At 29.2% G+C, this 21,339-nt stretch overlaps 1 protein-coding gene across 1 annotated transcript; it reads left to right on the top strand.

Moving 5' to 3' along the window:
* The first annotated feature begins 102 nt into the window (after positions 1–102).
* LOC655191 (nardilysin) lies at positions 103–21,320 on the top strand. Its single transcript, XM_064359484.1, has 16 exons — positions 103–410; positions 457–634; positions 683–823; positions 7,191–7,565; positions 7,618–7,782; positions 7,831–7,952; positions 11,684–11,804; positions 11,858–12,206; positions 12,254–12,509; positions 17,135–17,285; positions 17,342–17,475; positions 17,525–17,759; positions 19,744–19,887; positions 19,951–20,397; positions 20,959–21,022; positions 21,080–21,320. Exons 1-16 carry the CDS (start codon positions 166–168, stop codon positions 21,223–21,225), a joined length of 3,273 nt encoding a protein of 1,090 aa, XP_064215554.1. The 5' UTR covers positions 103–165; the 3' UTR covers positions 21,226–21,320.
* The last annotated feature ends 19 nt before the right edge of the window (positions 21,321–21,339 follow it).

The raw sequence follows: 21,339 nt of genomic DNA, 5'->3' as shown, positions 1-21,339 counted from the left end.
GTTCATTTTTTACCATACCAAGTTTTTTCAAAAAGCGGCCGGTAATAGCGACAACTACTTTTCAAAAATTGTGACAAAGACGGAATTATGAGAAAAGTAACGAATAAAAGAGAGATAGTTGCAGTTGGAGCGCCATCTTTTCTATTTGACGTTGTCAATTGTCAGATGACAATAAAGTTGAATTATTTTAAAAGGCATTTAGTAAATGTGGCACATTTTGTCAAAAAATTGCTAGTCATGAATAAGACCCCGCTTGAAAGTAAGTCAAAAAGTGACACGTCGCACCTAACCTCAAAAAAATCGCTCTCCAATGCTGCAATGCCGCAAGTAACCCCAAATCCCTGTCAGAATTTTGAATTTGAGGTTTTGCCAACACCTGTTAAGAGTGCGAGTGATAAAAAGGAATACAGGTGGTTATAAATAACGTATTGTGCGACCTTAATGTTAATTTATTAGGGTAATACGGCTAAAAAATGGCCTGACGGCTTGTCTCGTGTCAGACAGTTCTCCTTTAGATGGCTGTGAACAAGAGGCTGAAATTTCGGAAGATGAGGAAGAAGAAGAAGAAGAAAGTGGCGATGAATGCGAGAGTAGTGATGAGGATGATGAGGACCATCTCCCGGAACAAAAAATGGTTGTGGCAACTTTTAATGTTTTAAAAAATAAAAACAAGGGGTTTTAGGCTGCTGCAAGTTTGTGTATAGGCGTTGGGAGTTTCAGTGACCCCAAAACTGTCCCAGGAATGGCCCATTTTTTGGAACACATGGTTTTTATGGGTAGTGAAAAGTTTCCAGAAGAGAACGATTTTGACTCATTTATTTCGGTAATATCACATTTTTTTTGCATACTTTTACGAAAATTGGCTTTTATGTAAAATTTTCGACCGAGTGTCGTTTTTGATTTGGAATTATCTTCGTTATAAAAAAAATTTGAAAAACAAAATTCATGTTGACATCTTCATGTCTTCTGAATAAAACCAGAAACTTTATTTTTTGCAAGAGATTTTTTAGTCAATGTATAGATTCTAACTTATACATACACAAGCTTTATAATTTTTATAAAAAAAGTCTCCGAAAATTACTGTTTTCTTCTAACGTGTCATAGTTGTGTAGTGAAATTTTCTAAATGCAAGAATTTTCTTGTTTTAAAAGATAGAACTAATTGAGATGGAATGAAACTAATAAGTTTTTGGTGTAAGAATCATTTCGGTATCTGTAACACTGACCTAGTTCTTGAAATGAAATTTTATTCAAATATATGTGCTTTTATATGGTCCATTTTTTTTTGTAAACATTTTGCAAACCAAAAGGTGGTAGATAATCAAAAAATCAATTAAGTCAACGTCTAAACATGTTTATTTTCGTCCCTTAATTGCTTGAAATTGGTTAAAATCACGTAATTTTGTCCTAATTTTTTTGGCCTTATCTTTTAAATTTTTTAAATAATTGACTTTGTAACTCAAGAAAGAGATAAATCACTTAAAATTGTCTGAAATTACGTAAATGATTTTCGTCCGGCTTTTTTTATTTAGGTGTCATAAAGCAATTAGGCAATAAAATCTGGTATTTTAGGGTAAATCTTTCATAGACTTCTATACATTGTATGAAAAATAAAAGCGTTGTTTTTAATGTAATAATTCTTATTCCAATAATAAACAAAATACAATAACATGTGGTAAAAGATTTAAAAAAATCATTGCGCAAAAGAGAAAGACTACAAATAATGTAATCATTTTTTTTGCTAATTTTCACATGAAACTAAATATTGTTCTAAATTTGCTGCTTCGTTTTTCAGTAAGAATTTCTCTAAACCTAGAAAATTATTCTCTGTATTGCTAAAGATTATTGGCACATTATCAGTATTGGTTCATTAAATTAACATTTGTTTTTAGTTTTTTTTTATACACAGGATTTTTCTTATTATGTCACTACCTAATATTTACTGAACTTCTGGAGTATTATAGAATATTTCACAGTGGCTGGCTTAATATTTCTAATTTTGTTATACTGCTTAATAAAATTTAATTTTTCAGTGTGGGTGGATTGAATAAAACATACTTATTTAAAATAATTTTATCTCTTTTAATATGTTTATCTCATAGTTATTCGTAGCATAAAAATAAGCAGCATTTAATTGTGTTTCCCAACGTGTGTCAATTTATATTCTGGTGGTATTGTAATAGTTTTCAAAAAAATTTAAAAAAAACTTAAAAAATTAACTGAAATTAAAAATTTAATTAAAAAATTGTTTAAAACATATTAGGATACACATAACTTTAGGATTTTGAGAAAAATAAAAATACTGAGAAGTACTTACATTTCTAGCAAAATGGCTTTATTTTTAGTTTCGAGAAAAGCCTTTAAAAATTGGATTAGGAAGTTTCCTATAAGATGCAGTCTCTATTAGTCGGTAATAATGATTCTGCCTTTAGGTATGATCAATAATTTTTTCACGGGGTAATAACAAAATAATTGAAATTTACACAAATATCAAAAAAATTGTTAAATTAAAAAACTGTACCATTTCGTATTAACTTTGTTCTGCTAATATTTAATAAATAAATAATAGCTAAGAATTGAACGCAAGAAAAAATATGTAATATGTAGAAAGTAAAAAAAAACAGTCCATCTCTCAAATTTTTATTTATATCTACATCTTTCGGCTATTGGTTATGTACAAGTCAAACTATTTTTTTTCACGATTCTTATAAAAATCAAACCTTTTCAAATTGAACCTATTGACGATTTGTTACACTTCTAAGGACTCTAAGGGTTTAAATGTCTAGAAATGTCTATAAAACTTTGCTTTTTTAATTGTTTATCTATGTTTAAAACTTTTGGGAGTACAAAAAAACTGAGAATATTTTTAAAGTTTTTTCAAATCCTCCATCATGTGATGGTGATTTTTTTAATATAATAGTTGCGGTCAATTGAGAAAGAAAACAATTACTGGAGATATTTTTATAGACACTGTAGCTGTTGTCCCTAAAAACAAAAACAAAAAAGTAACGAATTGGCACCAAATTATAAATTTTTAACCAATTGTAACCCATGTAGGGTGTAAATAAACTATTTTTTGACGTATCATTTATTGTTTTTTTAATTATCAACAATTTTTTTTGGTTTTTGAAATATTTACAAAAAAGAAGTAACCAGATCTTAACTTTATTTTCTTTCAAATTCCAAAAAGGTGAAAAAATCAGAAGAAAAATAAATCAAACGAAACGACTTAAACTGGATATAGAAGAGAAAATACGGTAGAGATCATTAATGTGTACAGTCACGTTCAGAAAGAATGACACCCCTACAAACCGGGCTGGATTTCAAAAGTTCGACTTGCTAATAAATTTCAAGACACAGGTTAGTTTAAAAACTGTTTAGCTAATTTACACAACATCCAGCCAAAGTACACATTAACCAAAAAAATTGTGGCTATGGTTTTATTGGTGTCATTTTTTTTATCGTGACTGTGCCTTATAGATATGAAATAGAGAAAAAAATTTAATTCAAGCCCGCAAAAAAAATATTTTCTCATATTTAATGTTCTCTCAAAATATCCCACATTGCAGAAAATAGAAATTTATCAAAAACAGCTACGAATGATAATAAATTAAGTTCTGAAAAAGTAATCTTCAAAAATTGGTTAAATAAAAAAACACTAAGGGATAGATTTAAACTTTCTCCTTGAAACACCCAAATACGACTCCAAAATATTTATAAATGATAAAGTTTTCAATTTGTGTAAAGAAAGGTACAAATAGAAAAATAAAAATAAAAAGTGTAAAAGTCTCAAGAACTTAGGTTTGAAAAAACGATAATGAAAACTTTCTTAGAATAATTCGAGTAATCCAAATTATACAATAAAAACATAGCTTTCTATTAAAATAACAATTAAATTGATACCGACTTAAAAAAATCTCATTCTCTAACAAATAAAATTTTTTACTTTTTTTCATAGGTTTTTATGACAGGAATTTATATGACCTACTATGAGCCAAAAAGCTAACCCTGAACCTGTTAATTTCCCCAATATTACAATTTTCAATTTTTAGATACTGACTATTAATTTTTATAATTACCGTTTGAAATAAAAAAATTTAAGATGTACACTTTTGTACGGATAATAATGTCTTATTGTGTACCTTATAGTTTTAAAATAAGAAAGAATAATTCAAGCATGCAAAAAATCGTTACCTCATATTAAATTTAATTTCTTCGAAACACTTCAAATTTATTTTTATTTTTAAAAATTTGGAGGTGTACAAATATGTATCAATTCTGGGGAACAACATTTTTGGAAATTGCAAACAGTTGTAAGGCTAATAGTAAACCAAAAGTAATAAAAATAATCAAATTAGATTTGATTTTCTACCAAAATTTAATTTATCATTTATGAAAATTGTATTACTTCACCAATATGCAAAATATCATCCAAAATCTCTCACATCGTAGAGCAGAGAAATTTTTCAAAAATAGTACCTATAATGAATTTCTCGTAACAAATCAAAATAAATTGAAAATTATTAAATGTTATCACCAGTGTGAGGAAATTTTATGGGCGAAGGTTAGCGCGCTTGCAGTCAGATAAACCTTTAAATCGAAATGTTGTGGAACAGCTTGCATTGTTGATATAAATTAGGAAAGAGTATTAAAAAATGTTTAGACAAAGAATTTTTTGTTTCAACCGTCGCGAAGGGGCTGAAAAGACGTTTTAGCTAAAAATTTGCAAACACTTAAAATTGGACACATTTTGCGTTTACATACTCATATCTTTCTTCTGGATAAAGCTAGAAACTCCGTTTTTTTTGCAAACAAATTTTCAATAAATGCAGATTTATACGTAGTTTAACAAGGTTGAGTTTTGATAAAGGGAAACAAAAAAATTACATTTTCTTGTAACGTTGCATAATTGTGTAGTGAAATTTCCGAGATGCGAGAAAGTTTTTTAATTTAAAAGATAGACTCCCACATAATCGAGACGAAATAAAGCTAATACTTGAAATAAATTTTTGGTGCAAGAATCATTTCGTTATCTGTAAGTCTCACCAAATTATTGCAATTTAAACTTACTGCAAAATGCGCTTGAGGTGAAACCGAACCGTATTTCCCTCTGAAGCATGTTCATCGCCTTTGATAACATTTCGAGAGCTAAAAATCGTAATTCGTAAATAATTAAAAAATAATTAATGTCACTTATCTATTAATATTATACCTTTACTTTTAACCGCCCTAACTCTTTGTTAATTTTAATAATATCTAAAAAGTCAAAAGAACATTTTTATCTCATGTACTTATTTAAAAAGCATAAAAGTGACCCAGTAGAACTAAATTACGAAATTGTAATTCATTTCAAAGTATTCTTTGGTGTGACATTAATATTTTTTTAATTATTTACCATTTTTAGCCCTTGAAATGTTTTCAACCACACCACGTTTCAAAGGGAAATACGCTGCGATTTCACCTCGAGCACATTTTGTAGATAACTAAATAATCCTTCTTTAAAGTCCTTTTTAAAAAAATATACAAATCGTAACGTTTCTGACGAATCAACAATTGTAGTTACACGCTGGGGTACTTGGTTAGAAGCAAATTTCTAAAAATTTTAATCAATTAAAATTATTTGTTTATTGCTTTAAACGACGATGCACAAAGCATTAAGCAATGTAAAACTTTAGTTTTAACCACAAATTTAGTTTCTCAACTTAATTTTATTGAAAACAATTTTTCAAATATTCCAACTACGATCAAATTTCTAGAAACGTAAAATTTAAAATTATCCATTACAGTTGAGAAATTTGAGTCTACGTTGATAGAGTTAAAATCTGTAGAATGGTCATTACAAGATAAATTTAATGCAAAAATTGACGCAGTTACTAGAAATCCCAATTTTCTAGTTTTAAAACAAATAGCGAATAATGTACCACCTTCGACATATTTTGCATTAGCACCAAACTTTTTATTTACTCCTGTAACCAGCTGTGATGTAGAAAGATCTTTTTCGAAATTCAAAGATATTTTAACCGCAAAACGGAATCAGTTTTCGAGAATTTAGAAAGAATCACAGTTATTCAAGCGAATTTCTCAGAGAAAATGATTAAAATATTTTTATTTAGTTTTTAATTTTAATTTCCACTGAATTAAAACGCAACATTTTCAAAATGTAATAGTGACTTACGCTCCCCTGTATTAAACATCTTCATTGGTGTCCATGTAAGATTGAGGAAATGATGAAGTTATTTTTTAACGATTATGTCAAATTAGGTGCCTTGTCAGGGTTTGAACTAGCCAATCAGAAGCTTATATTAGCGACTATTTTAAAATTGGTTCAGAAAATAATCTCAACAAATATACCGCAGTCTTAATAAATTAGCGACTATTTTATTGCCACAATTTTTCTTGGGTACTCCGTAATTATAATAAAACAATAAAATTTATGTTTTAATTAGATTTTTGTAAGCGACCGGTAACATTAATTGTATAAACCCCAAGTAAACTACGCCAATGCACGCGCTGTAAAGGACCATTTCATCGATAAATATGAACATCGCGAGAGCGCTACGACGAGTCAACTGAAAAAAAAAATTAAGTAATGGATACTTGAAGTTTTCCAAACTAACTTTCAAAATGTGAAATTTGTTAATTTTTTTTAGATAATAAAAAACACTAAAGGAAAATATAAATCGATTTTTTTGTGTAAAGATCTCGTAAACGGCTAAACTTAGATTTAGGGAAATAAATTAAAACTCTCTTAAAATCACTTGAGTTAATCAGAAAACACAGTACGAACATTTTTTCTTTTATTGTTGAATTTACCCGAATTTAAATTGCAATAACTTAGTGGGTGACTGTTACAGATATCGAAATTATTTGTATACCCAAAACTTATCACCTAGTAGCTTCATTTCATCTCGTTATCATGTAGAGGTCCATCTTTTAAAATAAAAAATTATCCGATCTCGAAAATTTTACTACACAAATATAACAAGAAAACTGTAACTTTCTGCAGTTACACCTCGAACCTCCACATTTATTGCTAATTTTCTGCAAAAAAACACGTTCTTAACTTTATTTTGAAAGAAGAAATGAGAATGCAAAGACAAATTTTAGTTTTTAAAAAATTTTCGTAATGAGGGCAAGTCCAAATCAAAAAACACTTTTGGGTTCGAATATTAATAAAAAAACACATTTCAGAAAAGGGGCGGCTCTGATAATGCCTCCACAGATTGTGAATACACAACGTTCTACTTCGAATGCCTTGAAAAAGATTTGTTAACAGCACTCGATAAATTCGCCCAATTTTTTATATCGCCCCTAATGAAAAGATGTTCTATTACGAGAGAAAGAGAAGCGATTGAATCAGAATTTCAGATGGCTTTACCTTCTGATACTTATCGCAAAGAACAGCTACTTGCCAGCTTAGCTGATGACAAAAGCCCAGTCAATACATTCACTTGGGGTAATTTAATTACTCTGAGAGATAATGTCTCTGAAGATGACTTGTATAAAGGGGTACATGAGTTCAGAAAACGGCATTATTCCGCCCACAGAATGACTCTAGCAATTCAAGTACGTTCCAAAATAACATGCTTGCATTTAAATTAAATTGAAGGGGTTTTAGGCCAGATTGCCAATGGATGAGTTGGAAAAATACGTCCTGGAGTGTTTCAGTAATGTGCCTTCTAATGACTTGCCACCTGATGATTTTAAACAGTTTACAAACGTCTTTGATACACCGAAATTTACAAAAATGTATTATATTCAACCAGTTAATGAAGTTATTCAGGTATAGTATTTTTTAATTTTGCTTAAAATAATAATTTTTTTTGTTTAGCTTGAACTGACTTGGGCTTTGCCTTCTTTATTGAACAAATACAAAAGTAAACCACATCAGTACGTCTCGTGGATACTCGGGGATGAGGGAAAAGGCAGTCTTTTGGCATATTTGAAGAAAAAGTAAGAATTTTTGTATTTATATTTTTTGTTCAATTTTTTTTATTGTTGGTGTTTTTTGATTAAATTATTTAACTACAGAAAGGTACATAAAGAGTTATGAAAAATGTGATCATTCTTTCAAAATGATTCAAAAATAATTACGAATTATTACGTAAAAATTACGTCATTAAATTAGTTGAAGGTATTTTTTCTAAAAAAAAATATTTTACACTAACCATTATTTAATCTGGATTCTTTTAGCACGATTGTTTTTTTATTTTGAGAATTCACAACACACTGAAGGGCTGAAAATTTTAATCTGTAAATTGTTGAATTTTATTTTATTTAATAAATTTATGAGGCGTCTGTTCATGACAACAGAAAATTATAAACTGAGTAAAATTAAATGGCATATTAATAATTGTGTAAGAATATAAACAAATTTGCAATCAGTTACCAAAACAAATTATATTTTTTGTCAATGATAATTTGTTTATATTATCATATGCAAATCAGAATTGATTTTTTTTCACGATATTATACAGCGTGCTCAAAAACTGGCGCACCAACTCAATGGTGTGTGGTAGAGAAGTGGTTACATATAAAGGTAAAAATAGTAAAAAAATTCTTTGTATTAAAGTTATTGATAAATAACGGATTTTAGATAAATGATATGTGGCAACGTTGTCTAACAGTCATGATCGCAATAGAATTTGAGCAACAATAAAAATAAATTATTTTTGCAACGGTTTCCTAGGAAATAATCCTCAGTGTTGGCACATCTACACATTGTGATTTTTTGGATAAATTGTAATTTTTTTAAATTAAATAAACTGCTAAAATCTGATAGTAAATCTTAAAATAATTAATCATCGTTTTGTTACGGAACGATTACCTGGTATGAAACATAAAAACATAAAAAAATAATGAAAACGAAAGAAGTTAACACAATAAGTTTGTAGCTCCAGATTTTTTAAAATATAATTTTAGGAATTTTTTCAACATTTTTCCCGTAATCTGCACTTGCTTCTCAATAACGTACCACTGAGTTGGTGCGCCAGTTTTTGAGCACCCTGTATAATGTATTAATTTTTTAATTTATTTTTTTTATATTTACGATATTTAGTAAGTCATCTTTACAAAAACTTAATATGTAATTGATAACTAAGATCAAATTGTCGAAAAAAACGCAAAATTTCTGTCACAAATCAACACATTTTTATATTATTTCTTTTACAAAGAAAATGAAACGTGGACATTTATTTACTTATAAACCACAGAAACACTATTAAATTTTCTCCAAACTGAGTCAAAACAGTGATGGAAAATTAGATAATATTGATTCATTGCAAATAATAGGTTATGATATTTTATGTATTCTATTAAATTTGGTATAGACAGTTACACAAATAATGTAAATTTTTATTATTTTTTAAGCTGGCGTAATTTTTAACATTCTTTTTGCACAAAATAACAGTATGTACCTTTAAGTGTTTTTTGTTTATTAAAAAAAACAGCCACTTGATATTGATTATTTTTAACTATAAGAAAAAAAAATTCATATGTATTCATATGAGCATAAGATAGAGTATTTAATAGCAAACGCTGATTATTCCTGTGAAAAAATGCTTTTAACAGACTCACCCTGTATAATTACTGACACAATTTATTGTTGAAGTAAGTTAGATTAAATGTTAACTAAAAGTTTTCTGTACTTCAGAATTATTCCTGCGCCTCCACCATTTTTTAAAGACTTTGCTCATTTGTAATATTATTTGCAGCTTTTATTTTTAATTTTTTATTTTTCTTAAATGCAATTTATTAATATAAATTTACAATCATAATTTACATTTTAATTGAATCAGAGAATTATCCCGGCGCATCCACCATTTTTGCATCTGTTAATACTTAAGATTTTTTTGAAAAATACAAAGGACAATTTTAATTTATTTTTATCCATTGTACTTTATTTGAGTCGTTCAATTCCATTTTAAATTACAATGCAATTGTTTCTCTCGTTTGTTGCGTTAAAATCGGTTCGTAAGACACTGAATAATATTATATTTGTTTCAATGTTAAATTTTAAGTTCCATCCGAACAATCAAAATTATCCTTTGTTTTAACGTGTAATTCCAGTTGAAAATAACAGAGCATAATACTATTATTATTAAAGATTATTTGACCAAATGACATTAAAAGTTGAATTACCCAAAACCTCTCAAAGATTTTATTATTTTTAGTTATACTAACGAAGAAATTGGATCAATAACTTAAAAAAAAATTCAAAAAATGGTTTTTTGCATTTGTCTGCTTTACGGTATGAATTATGATTTACATTTTAATTGAATCAAAGAATTATCCCGGCGCATCCACCATTTTTGCATTTGTAAATATTCAAAAATTTTTGAAGATATAAAGGACAATTTTAACTTATTTTCATCCATTCTATTTTATTTCAGTCGTTCAATTCCATTTTAAATTATAATGCAATTGTTCCTCTCGTTTATGGCGTAAGAATCGGTTCGTAAGACACTGGATAAGTAATATTTGTTTCAATGTTAATTTTTGTGTTCCAATCGAACAACCAAAATTATCCTTTGTTTGAACGGTTCGTAAGACACTGGATAAGTAATATTTGTTTCAATGTTAATTTTTGTGTTCCAATCGAACAACCAAAATTATCCTTTGTTTGAACGTGTAATTTCAATTCAAGTAAACAAAGCAGAATACTATTATTATCAAAGTTTATTTAACCAAATGAAATTGAAAGTTGGATTATCGAAAACCTCTCAAAGAATTTTTTTTTTAGTCATGCTAACGAAGAAATTCGGTCAACAACTTAAAAACAATCTTCAAAAAATGGTTTTTTGTATTTCTCTGCTTTACGGCATGAACTTGGAATGAAAGTTCAAGTGTATTTAATTTTTCACCCTTCCAGAAGTATTCATTTTTTGGCCTCGAATTTTTTTACTCATAATTCTATTTTTTTTATTATTGTTAAATTATATTTTTTTCCAAAGGTTGAGTAGGCATTTAAAAAATAGACACGAAATAAACAAACGAAATTACGGAAAATGAACTACAAAATTATTCGCTGTGTTCGGAATTTTTTTATTTTTTTTATTTTCTCGATTACGGCAAAACTTTTTCAAAAAATGGCTCTACTTTGATGAAAACCTCTGTAAAATAATCCGGGAAATGGATTGGCGTTGAGCAAATTGCAAAATTCATAATAATTTCTAAGTTATATACACGTATAAATTTTACCTATTTTGTGCATTTGTTAACAATTTTTCGAAAACTATTAATCGTAGGACAACGATTTTTTTTAAACAGATTGATAATTAAACGAGCTTCTCAAAGTTAAAAAACAGTTCAAGAGTTATTACCGGAAATCGATCAAATAAATAGCGACAAAAGTTGGAAAAAATCAAACATCTTAAACTCGAACCAATTTTTTTTAGCACTTTTAAGAGATGTAGAGGGTTCTAAAGACATAAAAAAGTGTTTAAAACTTTGCTAGAGCGAGTGATTTTTTGAAGGCAAATGAAATGATCACTATAATTTTATGCAAAAAAACGAGTACAAGAACTTTTGCAGCAATTTTTATATCAGTTAATTTTTCATATTCATATTTTTTGTTCAACTTATAACACAAGGGATTAAAACAATAACACAGCTTGAAGAAAAATGTATGATCAAAATAATGTGAGAAAAAATTGCGTATGCTACTCCTGTGGTAATTTTTATAGGGTTTGGGTCCTAAGCATCTCTGCTGGCAACGGGGAATCCGGTAGTGAACACAACTCCTTGTACGCTTTCTTTACAATAAGCATGTCCTTAACAGAAGAAGGATTCAAACATTTGAATGAGGTTTTTTAATTATTCAATTACTATCACTTATATACTTAATTTTGGAAATGTAGGTAATTGAAATAGTCTTTTCTTACATCAACATGTTAAAAAAACTCGGTCCCCAAGAACGCCTTTATAACGAAATGAAAATAATTGGCGACATTTCCTTTAAATTTGCGACTGAAGAAACAGCCGTTGAACTCGTGGAAAGTTTATCCGAAGACATGCACTTGTACCCACCCGAGGACTACATCACAGGCTCGGAACTATTTTTCGAGTACGATCCTGACGCTATTAAAATGGTACTAAACAGTTTAGTGCCGGAAAAAATGAACGTGATTGCACTTTGTAATAAATTACCAGCAGGTCTGACTTTTGACCAAACTGAAAAGTGGTTCGGCACCAAATACACAGAGAAAGGTTCGCAATTTTTTATTTATTGTTGCTTGCTTGATTTTTTCGCCTAGATATTCCAAACGAATGGTTGAAAAAATGGCAGAAAGCCACACCACTTAAGGAATTTTCTCTGCCAGCTCCGAACCAGTTTTTGACCGAAAATTTCACTATTTTGGATGAGGAGGAAAATCATGCCGAGTATCCCGAAAAAATTTTAAGCACACCTTTGGTGGAAGTGTGGTATCGGAAGGATCAAAAATTTAAGTTGCCTATTGCCTACTATAATTTTTATTTTATCAATCCAATGGGCTTGGATGTACCGAAAACGTAAGTTTTTTTTAATTTTATTTTTTTTGTTCAGATTGATTTTTTTTTAAATAAAACATAAGCGCGCTCTGGTGAGATTAGTGCGGAAATGTTATTCATTTTTTATTTTTTTATTTTTACCGAATTTGACGCTAGACTACGGAGGATTATAGCTTAGGAGACGAAACGAGATACAAAATTGCAGAATTTTCTGATCCCAAAAAATTAGTGCAGCAGAGTAAAAGGAGGGCGCTTCGAGCGTTATACCGTCTCGGTGTCAAATCGTTTTAAACTAATTGAAATTCAAGCAGTTCACTAATTACTTGGAAAAAAATGTAGAAATGTTGAGCTTTGTATTCTCAACAGACTCAGAAAAACTGAGGACTCAAATTTTCATGAGAAGCATGAGAAAAAAGTTATTTCAATTTAAAATTTGCAATTTTTTCCGTATTTTTCAAAACGCTGCGAATACGGTTAAAGATACAAGAAAAATGTTCGGAAGAAAGTTCAAAGTTTAGGCTTTGAAAACGTTCAAAGATGCTGAAGCGACGGATTTCCTTCTTTTTGCCGGTGGTCAAGTGAATTTATACCTAAATCGTTGAAGATAGAAATATGGTGTCGCGGACTTTTTTGTAGCAAATTTAATTCTCTACAACTTTGTTTCTTACACTTTTTTTGTATCTTTAACCGTATTCGCAGCGTTTTAATAAATAGGCGACGGTGTGCAAAAAATCGGTTAGAATTATCAGTTTGCGTTCTACCTTATATTTTTGCAAACGCAGCGAATACGGTTGAAGATACAAAAAAGTGAAAGAAACGAGGTTGTAGAGAATTAAATTTTCTACAAAAAAGTCCGCGACACGATATGTCTACCTTCAACGGTTTAGGTATAAATTAATTTTCCAATATTTGACCACCGGCAAAATGAAGGAAATCCATCACTTGAGCGTCTTTGAATGACTTTGGGGCCTAAATGGTTGAAAATAGGGATATGGTCTCGCAGACTTTTTTAAAGGAAATTTAATTCTCTACAACTTTTCTCTGAACATTTTTCTTGTATCTGTAACGGTATTCGCAGCGTTTTGAAAAATATGGGGCAGAGTGCAAATTTGTAAAAATTTGAAATTTTTTTAATTATAGTTTAAGATATAATTTTTGCACTATTTTTATCTCCTATTATTGAGAATTTGATTCTCTATCTGCCTGTATTTTTTTATTCGCCTTGTGCTAACCGTTATTTAATTACAACTATTTTTATAAATTTATTGCTCTGAAAACTTAGACGGTAATGGAACAACAGCGCCTCTGGCGACATTAACGGAACTATCGAGGACGGGGACGTTTTATTTGTACGTCTTTTCATATCCTTAGTTTTAGATATCTGTACGAATAATAAAACAATAGTTTCACGTATTATTTTCAAGTCTAATTTTATTGAGTCTTTTATTTCAAAATCGTTCATCAAAATTTTTAAGTTGTCGTACAGAAGTGAAAAAATAAGCACTGACCTTTATGGCATCTCTGCTATGGCGGACCTCCTGAAATAAAAAACAAGAAATTAAAACAATGTGTCATTAAATTAGTTGAAAATATTACAGATTTAGGACCGGTTTATAAAAGCGTCATTAATTTAATCCGCAACCAACTGAACACGTGACCAAATTGAAGCAATTTGGTTGGTGCATTTGCGTTGTTAACTTTGAACAACGAATTAAATTTTAACAGAGCTTTCTAAAAATCGTAATTTTTCTAAAAATAAAATATTAGAGACTAACCCTTTAATCCGGATTGTTTCCTTCTTTTCTCTCTCGTAATCCATTACACTAGCACACACTAAAACACTCACTAACCAATGAATTTGAAACTTTGAAACAGTAAAATTCTACTTTTATTTATGAGACGTCCGTTCGCGACAACGCAAGTAACAAACTGAATAAAATTAAACGACATGGCACAACATTAGTTGTGTAAGAATATAGATAGAACGTCACCAACAAAAAATATAATCTGTGAGATAATTAATTGTTGTAAGGTGGGAAACAAAGTCATTTGTCTGATTCATTGATTTTTGTTACGACTTCGTCACTTAACGTTTTTTTGAAATAAATACCAATGGATTTTGAGGACCAACCGATGAAACTCAATAATTTCAGACAAAATATTTGAGCGAAATCTTAAAGTATTTGTAACTTCGGTATTAATACAAAGCCACTTGTTAAGGATTTTTTTATTATTTGTTTAATAAGTGTGGAATATACTTTGTGTAAATATTCAACTACCAAGTTTCAATTTCAGATTAACAATGTTCTAGAATATTTATTTAATATACGATTTGTTCAGTAACGCATCTTAAAATCTCAAAATTTTACTAAATCTTTATAAAAAATGAATTAATAGAGACACAAATATACGGGGTGTTTTACGTAATTTTAAAACGCTTGCACTTTTAAAACGCCACCAACAACACATATTTCGACACGAACTCGGTTACAAGTTTAAGATTAACTTTCTCTAGCTTGTTCACCCCTTCAAAAAATTACGTTTTTAGTTAATTAGTGATAAAGGTAAACAGATTAGTATCTAGTAGTATAGTAATAGTAGTAAAACTAACATTTTGTTCGTAAACCAAATATTTTTTTTTATTAATTTGTATTTTTCTTTGAATCTTATTTGAATTAATAGCGAGCTCTGTTTATTGTTATGAAAAAAAAAAGGTTTTATTTTCCCTTAAATTTGCGGTTTTTAAACGTAATACATTTTTTTAATTTACGAAAATTTATATCCTTGTTTAAGTTAAGATTTCAGTGCACTCTTTCGGTGGTGGAAATTAGTTTCATTTTTCTTTAACATATAAAACATTACTGTGAAATCTCCCTTAATGGACACCTCTCCACAACGGACAATTATAGATTTCTATTTGGTGTCCGTTGTTGGGAGGTTTTACTGTAATTCATTATTTTGTCTAAATTCAAATCTCAAATTTAAATTTCTTATTAAAACTTTTTTACCAGAAAGCTCTTGGTTTTGAATTTTAAAGCAATAATATCAAAAAAAAAACTAATGGACACATCTGAATAACGGACACCTCTCTACATCGGACAATTAAAGATTCCCTATCGGTGTACGTTGTTGAGAGGTTTCACTGTAATTAATTTTTTTGACTAAATTGAAACCTCAGATTTAAATTTCTTATTAAAACTTTTTTACCAGAAGGCTCTTGGTTTTGAATTTTAAAGCAATAATATCAAAAAAAAAACTAATGGACTCATCCGAATAACGGACACCTCTCCACAACGGACAATTAAAGATACCGTATCGGTGTACGTTGTTGAGAGGTTTTACTGTAATTCATTATTTTGACTAAATTGAAACCTCAGATTTAAATTTCTTATTAAAACTTTTTTACCCAGAAAGCTCTTGGTTTTGAATTTTAAAGCAATAATATCAAAAAAAAAACTAATGGACACATCCGAATAACGGACACCTCTCTACATCGGACAATTAAAGATTCCCTATCGGTGTACGTTGTTGAGAGGAGGTTTTACTGTAATTCATTATTTTGATTAAATTGAAACCTCAGATTTAAATTTTTTATTAAAACTTTTTTACCAGAAAGCTCCTGGTTTTGAATTTTAAAGCAATAATATCAAAAAAAAAACTAATGGACACATCCGAATAACGTACACCTCTCTACATCGGACAATTAAAGATTCCCTATCGGTGTACGTTGTTGAGAGGTTTTACTGTAATTTATTATTAAAACTTTTTTACCAGAAGCCTCTTGGTTTTAAATTTTTAAGCAATAATATCCAGAATAAAAAAAATTAAATAGACAGTGGCTTACTATAATTTTTAATTGGATCAAAAACACACTAAATATTTTTTATATTTTTTTGTTTTTTTTTTACAATATAGTTTGAATTTTAAAAAATTCAGTTTTATGTTTCAGTTAAATCAAAGAGGCTGAAAAATAGTTTCATTTTTCTTTACAACAGTTATTATTTTTTATTAATTTGAATGAATTTGAAGTAAGATTGTGTATGTAACAATAATAGTTATTTATCTACCCTTGCAGTTAAAGTCCTATTTTATCTACTCAAAAGAGTTGTTAAAGAAGTAGTTTAACATTTGCTATAGAAATAAAAAAGAAACAAGCACTTTTTCAATTTTTTTCGTCAAAGAAATATTGGAAAATAGATGGCTTACTATAATTTTTATTTGGATTCTAAATGTAATATTTTGCGTGTTTTATTTATTTCTTAGATTTCGTTTGAACGTAAGTTATTGAGCTAAGTCAATTCGAAGAGACGGAAAACTTAAATGGTTAAAAGTAGTTTCATTTTCCTTGAAAAAATAATTATTTTGAGCTAGTTTTAAATGTCAAGTTAAAATTTCTCATTAAATAAAACATTTAAAATTATTCACCACAGGGCGCTTGATTTTGAGTTTCTAAACAGTAGAGTAGAAAATATCGAAAATATAAGGTCCAAAATCTTAAGATTTTAAAAATGTTTGTTTTTGTTTTATCGTGCAATTTTAATCTTTGCTAATAATTTTTTCATTTGAGGTTTTCGTCACCAGAGGGCGCATTGTTATTTTTTAAACTATATCAATTTTTTTAATTTTTTAATTGTTTTTAATTTTAGAGCGGCTTTGGCAGATTTCTACATGACTCTCATCCAAATTCAGTTAGTTGATGAGGCATATCCTGCCACAGTAGCCCAGTTATCTTATTCATTTAAATGTTACGACAAAGGAATTGTAGTTGGAGTATCTGGTTATAACGAAAAACTACATGTAAGAACAATTTTTTCAAAAAAAAAATCGGAACATTTTTTACAAAAAAATTGCAGGTTCTCATTGAATTAATAACAAAATACATGCTCAACTTTAACTCAAACCTTACGGAGGACATGTTCAAAGCAGTGAAAAATAAATTAATAAAATATTACTACAATTGTTTACTGAAACCCACCAGTTTGGCAAAGTAGGTTTCACACACACAAAAAATTGAATTAATTATTTTAATATTCCAGGGATGTACGTTTAGATATTTTGGTAGATAATTACAATTCGTTAGTTGATAAATATAACGTGACACATTCTTTAACATTTGATGATTTAAAAAAATTCGCCGAAAGTTTTATCCAAAACTTATTCATCATGGTTTTAATACAAGGAAATGTGACAAAGGAACACGCCATAAATGTGGTCAATAATCTAGTTACAAGCCTAAACTGCAAACCGATTGATCCTCATTCGTACCCAAAAGTGAGTCACTTCATTTTTTTTATACAGGGTCGATAAAAAGTATGAAAAATAAATATTTTCGGAACGGTTTAGCAGAGCACCTTTAAATTTGGACAACAGTTTTATCACCTGTGATCATTTTTAATTTTCTACCATCATCTATTTTGAAAATACAAGGCTAACTTGATTTTTTTTAATGGCACGAATGGTCAAATTTAGTAATTTTTAAAAGAGCATTTTTTTCAAAATTCTGTGATGTAACTTACAGGGTGAGTCATTGATATGGGCGTGCTACACTGTCAAAGATATCGAAATTATTTTGCCCTATACAGGGTGTTTTATTTTTACAGTGCAGCCTTTAACATAGATTTTTCAAATGGCACCACCCTGTATATTTGTACATATTTAAATGTGCACTTTTTAGGCTTTATAAATCATTTTAGTTTATGCAATTTGCTTTAGCCATTCAGAAGTTATTCAATTTTTTCTACAATTTTGTGCGTCTGCAGGCACATAATTAAAAAATTGCAGTGTGCTTGGTTTTCGAGATATTGAGTTGGGATTTTGTCTGTGTGTAAACAACTATCGGGGGTATTTTTCAGCGACAAGACTGTTCATTTGCATTGTAGCATTACCATGCTGTGACACATTCATTTTGGTAAACTTTAAAGGACCATAACTTGATTTTTTCAAATAGCACACTTTGTATTTTATTATTGGGTATTATTCAGCATCTCATTTTACATCTTTTTCACCTCTTTAATTTTTTCCAAAAGTTGATAGTTTCGGAGATAACTCGGTTTTTTGAAAAATGCACATAAAATCCCTTGGATATTAACGTAGTGTGCCATGTAAAACAATACATTCTAACATAACAACAGTTTTGAAACTGCAAGTAATATGTTATCGCTGTTGATTTGTTGTACCTCGTTTTTTTTTCCTTATTTCTCTATTGTAAATTTTTGTATTTTTATTTAATAATTTTTTGTCAAAATTTTATTAAAATTTATGTCTAAAAGAGATTTCTAGGTATGGATTTTACGTGAAAAATTCATTTTCACATTAAAATTATAACGTGACGTACTATAAATGCCATTTTGACATTAGTATGTCAAAACGTGTTGTTTTTCAAAGCACGCTATATTAGTATCCAAGAGATTTTGTGTGCATTTTTCAAAAAAAACGAATTATCTCCTTAACTATCAACTTTTGGAAAAAAACTAAAGAGGTAAAAAAGATGTAAAATGAGACGCTGAATAATAATTAGTGATAAAATACAGGGGGTGCTATTTAAAAAAATCAAGTTATGGTCCTTCAAAATTTACCAAAATGAATGTGTCACAGCAAGGTGGTGCTACAATGCAAATGTATGGTCTTCTCACCAAAAGACACCTTAAACATTTGTTTACTTATGGACAAAGTCCCAACTTGATTTCCCAAAAACCAAGGGCACTGCGATTTTTTAATAATGTGCCTGCAGACGAACTAAATTGTTGAAAATATTAAATAACTTCTGAATGGTTAAAGCAAATTGTAAGAACTAAACTGATTTATACAGCCTAAAAAAGTGCAAATTTAAATATATACAATTATACAGGGGTTATGTTAAAGGTTGCACTGTAAAAATGAAACACCCTGTATAGGGCAAAATAATTACGTACACTTTAACTTCCCATTTGCAGTGCCATTTAATTTATTTCATATTTTCATATCAGTGACTCACCCTGTATACCCACTTTTATTTTTATTGGAAGGTAAAAAAATATAATTCCAAATTTCTGGAAAAGTAAAACTAAAAAGCTTGTATCCTCAGAACAAATGGAATTTGATAAACATCTGAAACGATGGAATTTATGTTTTTATGAAGAATAGTTTTTATAATATTTAACTGAACATACTTTTTAGCGACCTGTATACTAATTACAGTAAAACCCCTTTAACCCGAACTTTTTTGCCAACGTTCGGATTAAAACATGATTGAGTTAATAATAATTAATATTTCAAGTTCCGTGTAGGTCAAATACCCAATGGGGAAAATTACTGTGTGTTGGAATCATTTAATACAAATGATTCAAATTCGGTTGTAACCAACTATTACCAATCTGGGCCATTCTCTGTGAAAAATTCGGTCATAATCGAGATCTTGATGGTAAAAATATTATAATTATGTGGACCAATTTTGGGCAAAAAAATGCGTTTTTTTAAATTGTAGTTGATAATACAGGAACCTTTATTTGACACGCTCCGCACTAAGGAGCAGTTGGGTTACGACGTCAGTTGTTCAAACCGCGACACTTTCGGTATTTTGGGTTTTTCGATCACTGTTAATGCACAAGCGACGAAAAATACAACCGAACATGTTCAAAAAAGAATCGAGGCATTTATTCAGCAAGCGTCCGATTTGTTGAAATGTATGACTGAAGAGGCGTTTGAAACGACGAAACATGACCTCATCAAGACGAAACGATGTGTCGATGTGCATTTGAAGGAGGAATTTAATAGAAATTGGTCGGAAATTGCAGATGAGGATTATATGTTTGATAGATTGAAGCAGGAAATTGCAGAAATTGAGAAACTTACACTTGGGGAAGTTCAAAAGTGGTGGCAAGCGCATACGTTGTGTGGGAGTAAGGAGAATTTTAGGAAGTTGAGTATTCAGGTAATTGTTTCTTATTTTGATATTTTTCTTTTTTTTTTCTATCAGGTGTTCATTATTAAAAAAACTCGCAACATGCTTTGATTTCGTAGATCAATTAGTATCATTGTATTGTTGGTTGCCTACTAAACCAGCTCATCAGAATTTATAGCCAAAGATTGTTAAAATGTTCAAAGGCGATGTGTGGTGAACAACAAGGAAGACATTTCTAACAGTTTTTATAAATAATAGATAAATATTTTTATGAAAATCTGTTATCTTTTTAATTGTCAAAAAGTAAGGTTATGAGAGAACGAATCAATCACAGACGTACAAAACATTGTTTCTTAATTTCAAAGCACTCTAGAGTTTTTTTTTTTTTTTTAATGAACGCTTGTTATTTATTCTTTAGTATTTTTCTTTTTGTATATAATCTGTTTTTTAGTTATTTTTGTGTTATATTCTATAGTTTATTTTGTTTTTGGGAGCTAGATTTCTAGCCTCTTCAGTTTTTCTTTAACAAACGCATCTATTATTATTTTTATTTTTGTATTGGTAAGGATTTAAATTTATTGTATTTGTTAGGTTGCAGGTTTTAGTGATGGTGGCACAAAACCGGAAACTAGTGGGGATGAAGAAAAAAAAGAAGGTGCTTTCTTTACAAAATAATATTTTTTATTATTACAGTTTTGAATTTTTATTCCAGGGATGCAACTAGCAATCAAGTTTATTGAAGACAATAAGGTTCAATATGATGCGGAAGCACCTAATTTTATAACAAGTGTGGCTACTTTTAAACAAAATTTGTTTTTGTTTCCATTAGTGGGCAAAAATAAAATTGAGAATAATTGAAACGCACAATTTTTTACTTTCTGTCTTTAGTCTGCGTGAGACAATAACATGTGATAAGCTGATTGTTTGATTAAATAAAGGCATTTGAAAAACTTTTTTTTTGTTTTTATTTAT

This window comes from Tribolium castaneum, chromosome 1 (assembly GCF_031307605.1).
Source record: "Tribolium castaneum strain GA2 chromosome 1, icTriCast1.1, whole genome shotgun sequence".
NCBI lineage: Eukaryota > Metazoa > Arthropoda > Insecta > Coleoptera > Tenebrionidae > Tribolium > Tribolium castaneum.
The sequence above is the reverse complement of the archived record's forward strand: the minus strand, read 5'-3'. Positions and strand labels throughout refer to the sequence as shown.